This window comes from Amphiura filiformis, chromosome 13 (genome assembly GCF_039555335.1).
Source record: "Amphiura filiformis chromosome 13, Afil_fr2py, whole genome shotgun sequence".
NCBI lineage: Eukaryota > Metazoa > Echinodermata > Ophiuroidea > Amphilepidida > Amphiuridae > Amphiura > Amphiura filiformis.
The window spans coordinates 30,950,790-30,963,180 of NC_092640.1; the positions used below are offsets into that span (position 1 = coordinate 30,950,790).

Sequence of the window (12,391 nt, forward strand, 5' to 3'; positions counted from 1 at the left end):
AAAGTCGCGTGTTTTTAAAACAATTTTAGATATTTTAAATGCTTGGGAAAAGAAGGTGGAACCAACAAAGTTTTCTTGCACATGCATGCATGCAGGCGCATAGCTTATCTTGTTGTATAACAACCTTGACCATGCACAGCAGGAGCCCAGTGTGATGTTTTCTGAAAATAACCATGTGTTTCTCAAACATGCTGTCAGTGGCTGCAATGTATTCTGGGCTTACATTTAAACAACCTCTGGATGCCCACTGTCAATACAGTTTCCACTAGAACGATTTTTCATTTACTGTGTGCGTGCACTCACACACGTATTGTCTATGGAGAAACTGATCGATACAAGAAATCCCAGGCCTGTTAAATGGCGTACATTGTTTTGATCCAAATGTAGGCTTATATCAGGGTGTTTCAAGAAATTCCTGATTCCACCAGAAAACATTAACCAAACTTTTTCCTGTTTGGTCAGTAATAGAGAGGACCTTCCTTCATGAAGAGATCAACTTTTTTAATGAAAAATTTAATGAGATGAGGCTACAACAGGTTGAAGTGACACCATTCCGTGCATCAGGTGTTCAAACGCAATTATCTCCGAATTTGGAGTGAATCAGACAAGCAAACTTACATACTCATAAAATTTAACCATTTTTGAAGACAAAATGTGCCCCGGGCGGGGGCACTCAACACAACTGACCATACGGGTATGCTCCCCCGGAAAGACCCCCCTTTTTGGGTTTCGCAGCTCCGAAAGACCCCCTATATTTGACCAAAATAAAGCTCCGAAAGACCCTTGATTTTGATAATTTCAGCTCTTAAAAACCCAAAAATTGCTCATTCCTCATATTTCTTGTTTTTTCAGGCGATTTTCAACCAAAAAGCCAAGAAAGACCCTTGATTTTGACTTTTGCAGCTCCAAAAGACCCCATTTTACTTGTTCACAGCCCGGTTCGCAGCTCCGAAAGACCCCCTTTTACCGGTACGCCGTCAGCTCCCAAAGACCCACCACCTCAAAATTCCAGGGGAGCATACCCACCAAAATATTTTTATGTGCCCCCCCCGGGAAATGTGCAGGATGTTAAGAAATTTAAGAATGTTTAAGCCTACCGCGGCCCATCTCAAATCATGCACTTCCCCGTGCACTTCTGACTACCATGTCCATTTCATATGCTATCCATCATGGCTTCCATGCACACACAGTGTATTGCTCAATGTAGTAAAGATAACCTTTGAGTTGGAGCAAATTTCTCAAAATTGGTAGTGATTAATGTTACCAAACTTATGCCATGATGAAATATAATAATTTTTGAAGATAAAATGTGCTGACCTTAAAAGATTGAGATGTTTAAGACTAACGCTATTCATTTGAAATAATGCACTTATTGTTCATCTCCTCTATGGAGATATTTTCCATGGCGGCCATCTATGATCATGCTTGAGGTTTCACCAAACAATTCATGGGTTTTGAGGTCTTATATTTGTTGTTGTATGTCAACAAAATCGATTAAATTTTCAGGATGATCTTATTTTCATGTTGTTAAAAGCAAATATAATGTTCCAGATAACGCTAGTTAATAAATACATTTAGAAAAAGCACCTTAAAGTTGCACTTTCTGTTAGTATTCCTTTTTGGACTTTAACTTTTTAACATGTTCTAGCAGCCCTATATAAAACCGTGACACTCGAAAGGCCATATCTCTGGAATGAAACGTCCGATTAAGATTATTTAAACGCCAAAATGTTTCTTTCATCAATTCCCAGCCAATAAGTTAGGTCTGAATCAATTTAAAAGTACTTCAATTTTTAGTGGACATGCATAGTAAAAGCAAAGGTGTGATTATCATGATGTTGTTACAATGTTCAAAATTATGATGACGACACGGCACCCTATCTAAGTGTTCGTTTTAATATGAGAAATAATGAGAGATATAACCTTCGTGGCTATCGGGCGCTAAGCATTCCTAAACCTAACACAAATTTTAAGAAGAGAGGTCTAAGTTACCGGGGTGCTGTGTCTTGGAATGCTCTAGATGACCATCTAAAAGCTGCCCGTAATGTTAAACATTTTAAATACTGCTTTAAACATGTTGATAGTATTATATGAATGATTTATTTATGTGTCATAGAAATTTAATCTTGACTTCTTGCTCCAGTACAATATGATGTTCCTTAATGTGTATTAGTTTTGTGCAATTTGTAAAATCGCCTTAATTCTGGATTTGATGTAGACTTCTGTCAATGTGCTTTAATTTTCCTATATTGCTGGTGCTTTTCTTTTTAATTAATAGTGTTGCACATTATAATATAGCTTATAACCTATTTTAAATTTTAAAAACCGTGTCACTGTGTTATAGAAAATTGTTAGGGAAAAGAGCTGTGGATGCATGCTTGTGGATTTAGGATGAAGGTGCGCTATGGGAGTAAGATGTGGGTGTGTGGAGTGTGTGGTTATGTGGGTGTGTGCATGGTATTTATGGGTGTGCTGGAGTTGGGGTGTACTTGGGGTGTGTATAGGCGTTTGTAGTGCGAGTGTGAACTTGGTGAATGTGTAAGTGGTAGTCAGATATATATGCTGCAATATAAGGTGTAGAACTTTTATTTTATTATGGTGATTATATTTATCTTCTTGAATGTTTTCTTAGATTTTGATGTCATACTGAAATGAGTTTTACTGGGTTTTAAATTAAAAAAAAAAAAAATTATATGTTCTTATGCTTTCATAATTTTGTAATATACTGACTATTGTTTTAATAATGTTTTAATAATTGTACGTACTAATTTATAATTCTGTTACTTTAATATGTATATGCCACGGACATGTGGAAGAACAATGACTTTTATATTGAACATGTTTTACCGTGTATAAATAAAGATATTATCATTATATATATTATAACTACCAAATCGCAACAGTTTAAAATAGTTGCTAACCTTAAAGGGACAATATTTCTTATTTTTATGTTTATTTACACAGGTTCGACAGTGTGATTAGTGAACTTATCATACGCGGAGGTGTTTTAATTTTGTCCTAAAGCCAGTAGCCATTACCATGAAGATTTCCTTTGGCCTACTTAAAGATCTCGTCACCCTTGGCTTATACCTCTTCGATGTTGTTTCAGACATTGTTGTAGGTGTGGTGTATATTGTTGAAGGAGACACCTGGTGGGGAGGTCTCACCTTGGCTTTTGCTGCAGTGACACTGGTAGTTACAAACGTCATTGGCGCCGCCTTGGCCTGGGGTGATGAAATTAAATCATCCTGGCAAATAGTATTTTGGGCATTTGCCATACTACAACTTGGAATGCTTTTTCTGTAAGTACATCCCCGTGGTTGCATTTTGCTATGACCTGTTCGTTCACAAAATATTCTAAAAATCGATATATCAAGCAAATCTGATATCAAGCAACAACGATTAGGCCTAATAAAGTAATCTAAGCAACTGTCTGGGGGAGGGAATGGCAAAACATGACGACAAATTGTCAGATTGGTGTTACTCTACAGAGTGTACAAAAATCTAGTTGTGTATGTTTTTTACATTATTATGAAACATTTAACACATTTATTTTAATTACTAAGAATATAAACCTGTATTTCTTTACCTTAAAGACTCGGTCACCCACCTTTGCATAGTATTTTTGTTGGGCCTGGGAGCACATCAGACACACCAAATTGCATTCTGAATACGAGGAATGTCCTTCTGATATCAAATAATTTAAATTTCTTTTTAATGGAAAATTATTAAAGTTATGGCTACTTTAATATTTGAAATTTTTGGGTTAAAATTAGAAAAAAAATACCCCCCCCCCAAAAAAAAAAACACACACCACATTTTCAACCAAAATATCTCAGTCCACGTCACTTTTCAGAATTCCAATCGCCAGCCGGTTAAGCAGAGGAGACTCTAACGGTGCAGTCGAGCACCTTTGTCCAAAACTGTTGCAAGGGACCTCAAGTAGCCACAAAGTACGTGGCCTCTCTACTATATGCATTTGTAAAGTGAATAGAAATGTTTACACACCGTCATGACCGTGAAGGTTTTCCATTATTTTCGTTATTATATCCGTGCATATATATTATCTGTATGTTGACCCATATGGGGCTCAAACACGTATGCCACAAATCGAAACGACCTGATTGCAAGTTGTGAGTTAAATTGGCCCCCGATGGGCCCAGCAGTTTGGATATTCGAAGCAAAAACATGTATCATAATGGCCCACCACGGAGGATAAAACTTTGCACGAGAGTATATGTATTATTTCCCCACTTGAACCCATATCTCCTAGACGCATATCGCATATGCTCAGTTTATCCCTTACATACACTGTGTCTTGAATAGCTATTGTAGCCTACCAACCCTGTGGTCAAGAGGCTAGGAAATAATTCCTAGAAAATAATTCCTAATATCTCATACCTGGTTTGTATCATGTATGCCTTTATCTAATCCTGCCCCACATGACAAGGACTATTTAGTCCATATAATCTTGCATTGAGACAGTGGCAGTTAAGTATATTTTAGCCTTTATTCTAAATGCGTCTGCCATTGGTACCAGCCACCACATGATGATTAATAGATTTTACTGATTGGTATGTAAAGGTGGCTTTACACGATGAAATTTCCATTGCAAGGCCCATTACTTAGTGGGTGAGATTATGTGCTCACTGACCATGAAGCTGTGCAATTGATCGAAATACACGAAGCAATATGTGGCCATGCAATTCCATGAGCGTGGTCATAGATTTGGGGATATACTCAAAACATATTTAGTGGTTAAATTTTCATAATCATATCAAAATGGCACCTGTGCTGTCCAGACAGCAAAATATCGCCGTCCTGTGTATATCTATACAACTTATCCTGAAGAAGAGGCGGAGAAGGAATTTCCGTGCCATAGGTGTTGCTTTGGAATTGGCCATGATGTTTTATTTGACAGCAACAGCATAGGCCTACAATGTAGCCTACAATGTTGGTGAATCAAGTTGGTCCCTACATTTCCCAAATGAATGCAGCGACCAGCTGGTGTTCATTCAGCTGATTGGCTGAAGGAGGTTAGATTGCATGCAACAGGCCTTGAAAGTAGAGCAGGTCTCTACCTTTTTGCCTGTTGCTTGGGAATTAATTGCCTGATGCACGGGGGATTAATTCCTTGCAAATCCAAAATACACGGTGCAATCTTTTTCCAAGGTCTGTGCAACAGGCAATTGCATGGAAAATTGCATCATGTAAACCGGCCTTAAGGTCAGTACAATTGTTTACCAAGTCATAAGGATAAGCATATCAATGCATATATACAAAAAACACTCGATAATTTCAGTCAACCGATTTACTGAGAACCCGGGCTGCCAATTGAAACTTAGTCTCTATTCCTAAACATGATAATTATGTTAAGAAACCAGTAACCTCCATGCTTCATAGAAATTAAATATATCTCTACCCAGTAATGCTTGCTTATAATTATTTTCTGTCAATAATTAGAGCTCTGATAATGACAAGTTCAGGTATTTGTCTCATTTGTCTGGTTTGTGAACGTATTGAAAATAAGTGTCCATGTATGAAAAACTATGAGTAAACATCTTATCAAGGCCTTATCTGCATGGTAAAAATTAATATGTGATTGGACACTACGAATGAGCCGTAAACTCGGCAAATTGTATTCTGAGTTAGAGTGTAAATTACACTGTAAAATGCGCGTGTAGGACGTATTCATAGGTATCTCAATGCGGTGCGACAAGTATCTTATCAAACACTGTTTAAACCAATCAATAATCCTATTGCTGAAAAGGATAATAAGCTTCTATCTATTTCTATAGAAATAGATCTTGTCTTTGTTTGCTTTGGCTAAATCCTGTTAAAGTGGTGGATAACAAAGCATTGTATTTTGTCTAGGTATGTATAACCAACAATTAACAATGAGAGGACATTCCTGAACCTCGTTGACTTGGGGATGATTTGAAATGACCGCCAATTATGACTGTTTGATATTTATTATTATATCATGATTACAGTGACTTTAGCCATGTGATAGGTTTTTACTATCACATGGCATGAAAAGAAACCATGTCATATCATGATATAAAACAAATATTACATGCCAATATTCGTGTAATAGTAAAAATATATCATTCGGTAACATTTGACCTCATGATATATTTTGTACTATCACACTTATAGGCATGTAATATTTGTATACCAGAAAGGTGGAAAAAGATACACACGTAGAACCGAAGAAAGGGTACAATTTTGTTAAAGGAACAAAGTTCAACAAACCATAACCCCGCTTCTGGATATCGTTTGAAGTCAAATGATATACCATTTTAAAGCTTATGATTTATATTTTCTAAACACGAAATGAGTTTACGGCTGATTCGAGGTGTCCAATCACATATGATATAGTGATATTTGATTAGAAAGCTTATTTTGTGTGAAAGCTAGTACAAACCACAGGTTCCTTTTGCATACTGCATGTTTCTAGAATATCTTGATGGCAAGTAAAGCATCATTTAATGCATTATAGGTGCGATATAAGCTTAGAATTGTCAATATTAAAGTTCAGCAAAAGCTAAAACATGCTTCCTGTAGGTGGTTTAAAAACCTAAATGCAAAATGAGATTTTTTAATAAAAAAATATTTCCCAGAGTTAGAATGAAGATATTATTATGCCCCCTCAAATCACTTATTTATTGTCAAGTTAGTGCACAGTTACAGTAGGTTAGATATGCAAGTTGGAACAAATTACTATACACCTGATCCGAGAACTACGGTCTTTTTAAAGACTATTCTTGTTTCTCACTAATAGTCGGGTCAATTAAAATTGCAACTCTCTCTGATATAAATGCGATGTATTCTGCCTTATTCGTTCATAATTTGTGCAAAAAACGTATTATATCTTTTTTCAATGATAGATATTCTTGCAGTCAGAAGAATTCAATATCGGCACTTCCTCACAACTTTACAAGTTACAATGTGAATTTGTGACACATTTATTTCTTAGCTTTTGCCGAAGTCGCTGACGACTGCGACTACAGAATCCATAACTTGAGTCTGAATCTATAGTTTGTAAATAAATGATTTAAATAAACTTAAAAACTTCTATATAAATGTAAATAATTCGTCGTTCTTACATGTTATGAACCGTTATAAGACCTGACCATAAGAAAAAAAGTTTTACCTTTAACACACTAATATTGCATATTCCTAGTTAAGAATGTTCGACTGATAGGCTTGGTCCAATTTAGCCTTTTTTCACTAGATTTTCACAGCTTTGTGTTTAAATTGATTAAACTGGTAAAAAATCCACTGATTTCTTAAAGGGTATTGATGATGATCTATTCTATTTTTGAATACTTATTATATAGGGTACGTAAATAACCTGACATTTTTCTTGCGACTTTGGCAAACTTTAAAAAAATATAAAACCTTGTTTTCGAAATATCATGAATGTAGGTGCTTGGAAGTTAAAAGTACATGTACTATCCTTTAATTTATCGATGAATGTGTTTGTTATGTATCTTTATTAAAGTAACTGGATGATCATTAATTGTTGCTAACCAGATTAATATACAAACTGCGTGAAAAGGTAAAGGAGAATAGTACCGACGATGGCATCAAGATTGATATCCTTTCGACACGTCTACTTGAAGCCTTCCTGGAATCTGCTCCACAGGTTGTTCTTCAGATGTATATCATGACACAAATGCCAAGTGTCAAATGGTTAACAGGTGAGTTTATGCATGATGAGTTGTGACATGTCCATAGTGATATGCTATTATCAGGCGGCGAATGGCATGCTAGCGCCGGCAACTTGTGAAACCGCCCGGCCGTATGGCATTTTACAGGGTGAGTCAAAAAAGTGCAATAGAGAAAAGAATCGATATTTTTGTAAGAACCAAGTTGAACTTTCCCATTATTGAAAGTTTCTATAAATACCACACTCAATAGTCACCTTATGTGAAAAAAATGAAGTGACTCGCTTCTACCGTTTAATTTTTATGAGTCCTTTTGCTGCGATACCCAATTTCATTATTTGTCCACGAAGTACCATGTATTTGAATGGGAGCACATAATGCACGATAAATGCACCAGCTCTGAAACTGACTTTAACTTAAATAAGGTTGATTTTTGTGTTATTTTTATTTCTTTTTTTCTGTTCAAACAAACTTTCTAACATTACTTAAGTCCTTCATACCTCACTCGACTCCAACTCCAGTTTTTTAATCACAATATGTCCAATTCACTCCACTTCAATTTGCGCGCATTTCATTTCGACATTTGAAAACCCGCCTACAAATTTATATGGTTTTGATAGAGAATAAACATCTTTAAAATAAAGGGAAAATGAAAATAACAACAAATAATGTTTCTTCTCCTTAAACAAGACCAAGGGCAATAACACTTTGGGTGCTCCATTTTATTTCAATGCCAATGAGGTTAAGAAAATGGCAGTGGTTCCAAATCTACCTTACACAGAGTGGGCTGACATTCAAATTTTAGATGTCTCTTGGACAAGCATTAAAATTGGGTATCACTATAAAATGTGTCATAAAAATCAAACGGTAAATGCTAATTCCTTGATTTTTTCACACAAGATCACTAATGGATATGTTAATTATAAAATGTTTTAAAACCTAAAAGATTCAACTCGGTTCTTAAATAAAAATGGATCCTTTTCTCTATTGCACTTTTTTTGACTCACCCTGTACATATACTCGGTTAGTTTTGTGGGGTTCATTATCGAACCCCAACGGTTTTAGCATGTATTTATATTATTTATTAACATAGGCCTATTTGTTTGTGATATTTCAAGCGTTTTAAAATTTCAAAATAATCCCATTCAATTACACGGTTGACGATGAAAATTTACTGAATTTAGAGAATGCAATGCGACCACCACCTGGCTATTATGTTACTCAACAGAATAAATATCCGAGAAATGCGAATTTACCGGTAGCGGCTGAAATATGCAGGATGCTTAAATATGGAAATTTCTTATTAAACCTCACATTCCAACTATTTGGGAACTTATTTTTAAAAACCCGGGATCATCCAAGTAGCTCACTGCAGTCTGAAAGACAAGTATACGCAATGGGCTGAAAATAATTTTTAAGTTATTTATAAAAGAGAACGTCCGTTATCTGTGATGAAAAGCAAGCAAACAAATAAAATAGTTCCGGTTGACATGTTAATTGCTGGAATTTCATGAACACGGTGATAAATTTGATACCTGAGTTGTTAGAATGAAAAAGAATCCAAATTGAACCTATTTAAAGGTGTTATTTTATAAGTAAATGTGAATAATTTAATACACGTTGTACAATTATGTGTCACTTAATGATTGTATTGAATTTTACTTATTCGTCAAGGAAATTTCTTAAGCTACTACAAGCGAAAATGGCCAATTGTGTAAGGTAGTCCTAAAAAAGCTTGGGCCACTTTCGTATCTTCGTGTAGCATAAGTGACTGAATTGTGTTGATTCATTAACTATCTGGTCGGTGCTCTTAAGGAAGTACTACACACATTGCATTTTTTTTGCATTTTGTGAAGAAATGAGAAAAAAAATTGGACAAAGTAGTATGCAAAATGAAGGGGCAAATCTTCTCGTTCTATTGGTGGCATTGGTATTAATGTAGCTTACATGCTTTTACAGGTAGAAGCCAAAAGGTGTTACATCACCGATGTTTTACATTCACTTCATTTTGGAAAGCTTACTATCAACGGATTTCGTGAAAATTTTGGATACGTGTTGCTAACGCATTAGAGAAATAATGTTGATATGTAAAATGGGAATAAATCGTTCTTGATGACTTCATGAACTTGGTGATTTTCAGTGCTCCACACCTATCAACAAACGAACTGGTTAAAATGCTTGTATTTTCAATGTTGAGCTATATTTTGTATTTTTAACTAGCGACATTATTTCACTGAAACCTAATTAAGCCATTGGTAAAAAGTCTCCACAACCAAACTACAGTTATGTTGAAAAATAAACCCATTTCTCTTCATCTATACCATCAGATTAGGTAGTTTTTCATAAGGTTCAGTTTTGTGATTTTGGTACCAATTTTACCTAAATTTGTCCAATCCATTTCAACTAGACAATCTAAATTGTACTCACCATCTACATCCATTCCCAAGAAATGTTATTCTGTCCATCATAGCATTATATATCCAGTAAAGACAAACTAAACCAAATATCAAAATTGATGCCTCATTATAACTATGTTGATATATCACATGTTGTTCAAAATGGATGCCTAAATTTGACCTCAACCATGTGACCTATAACCTGACCTATGATGACCTATAGCTTTATAGAAATCTCTTTTCCAAACAAGATATTTTAGCAGGCCTGATTGAGCACAGTCTGAAGATGGTATAACAAAAGATACAATTTATTCTATTCAAGTACTACTTGAATAGAATAAATTATGTTTTGTTATGAGGCACACATACTGAGTTACTATAATCCCATAGTAACAGGTAAACAAAAAAGTATAGAGGGCAAACATTTTATACTAAAATGGTTTAAAAGCACTTTGTAGGTAGAGATATTTAATAAGTTCAGGACATGAGGTGATGAACATATTTATGTACTTCATAAATTTGCAAGAAAAAGAAGAAGAGGGGTACGGGGTACTAATGAAAATCAGGGTATTACACCCCTTAAGATGGTTAATTTTAAACAATGGAGCATTTGAAGTGGTATTTTAATTTATGATGTTCAATCATTCATTCATATTCATGTTGAAATATCATATTATTTGTTTACTAATGTGAATTAATTAAGGCGTGGGGTATGAGCGAACTTGAAGTACAGGTATCTGGAGAAGGGAAACAACGAGTTACCCCAAATCACAGCGGCAGGTAGTGACTGGGCCGCCGAGTGCTAATATATATTTATTTTTGAAGGTTCGTGTTTGTTTAAAGTTTTGGGGCGTTTTTCCAAAATTTGATATTTTTGGTGATATTTCAAAAAAGCGACATGCCAAAGACAAATCTTTTTGCACATACTTTGTTATTGCTAATACAACTCATTTCTGCATACCTATGTTACAATTCGTTTTGATGATTTAGTAATATTATAAATTTTGTGACTGCATTTTGGCGTTTTCGATGCGATTTTAGGCTTACCGTGATTTAACGTTGATATCTGGTCTTGCTCCTTTTATAATTTTACTTTGATCGTCGGCTTTTGTAAATAACAGAATGTAGCTTGGCTCTGAATAAGTATCGTAGTCCTCTCGGTGGGTTTTTTCATGATATAATTAGTTTGTATTTGCATGTAACAACCCAAAATGTACCTCTGAATTCAGGGTTCAAGGCTGTTTTCGTAATAGCCCTGGACTCAAACAAGTGCACGAGTGGCGACTATGGTTTTATACTTCCCGCATTGATGATTGCGTCAACGCCTAATAATATACTTCTTTGTATATGTTGACTGTAGCTGGTATACAAAGAATTGGTTACATGTCAATGACCAATATTGGTTAGTATGACTTCAGGGATAGACCCTACCCTTTGTGCGCCTTTCTATCATGCAGTATCTTTGCCCGCAGACATGTGCCCATGTCATGTGCCAATATTGCGTAACATTAAAGGTTAATATATTTCTTTGACATTGATTAGGCTGTGTAATTCTGTGGCCTAGCGGTCTAAGGCGTTGTGATGTCTTAGTTGCTATCTAGCGTCGCTTTTTCGAAGCCGTGCGTCTATCACATTTCTCATGCTGCTTTATTTTTCCAGCCTAGGGCCTAGAAAAACTAATTTATAATTTCTATTTGTATTGACTAATTTTTTTTATTTATTTATTTATTTATTTATTTATTTATTTATTTATTTATTTATTTATTTATTTATTTATTTATTTATTTACTTATTTATTTATTTTATTTTTATTTTTTATTTATTTATTTATTTATTTATTTATTTATTTATTTATTTATTTATTTATTTATTTATTTATTTATTTATTTAAAAAAATTAATTTCATAATTAATTAATTAATTTATTTATTTAATGACGTTTTGGGGCTCGAGAGAACGGACACATTTATTTATTTATTTATTTATTTATTTTTCGATTGATTATTTGATGATTGAGTGAGCAGGTTTATCGATTGCTACTTGAGTTGTGGGCCTTCTATTTGATTTTGAATGACATCGTACATTAGTATTGATATTTTCCGTTAAGCATTATCAAGAATTAATATCACAGGTTTTAGTGCATATAGGAAGTTGGCTTATAGTCCGGTGGCAGAGCAAGGTTAGATGATTTTGCCAGTTAAAGTAGTTTTCTTTGCTGATTATTACTCTTTCAGTGGTACAAAATAATGTTTTGGGGGATGTCAAATGGTAACCCTTGGGCAATTAGAAATATTCAAGATGGCCGCTATGGATAATAAAATTA

The 12,391-nt window shown here is 34.7% G+C and overlaps 1 protein-coding gene across 1 annotated transcript in view; it reads left to right on the top strand.

Annotated features, from left to right (window-relative positions):
* The first annotated feature begins 3,039 nt into the window (after positions 1-3,039).
* Positions 3,040-12,391, top strand: part of LOC140167584 (XK-related protein 6-like) — a 33,037-nt gene continuing 23,685 nt past the window's right edge. The window contains exons 1-2 of the mRNA XM_072190883.1: positions 3,040-3,302; positions 7,540-7,706. Of these exons, the coding sequence (XP_072046984.1) occupies positions 3,040-3,302; positions 7,540-7,706 (430 nt within the window). The remainder of the gene's footprint in view (positions 3,303-7,539; positions 7,707-12,391) is intronic.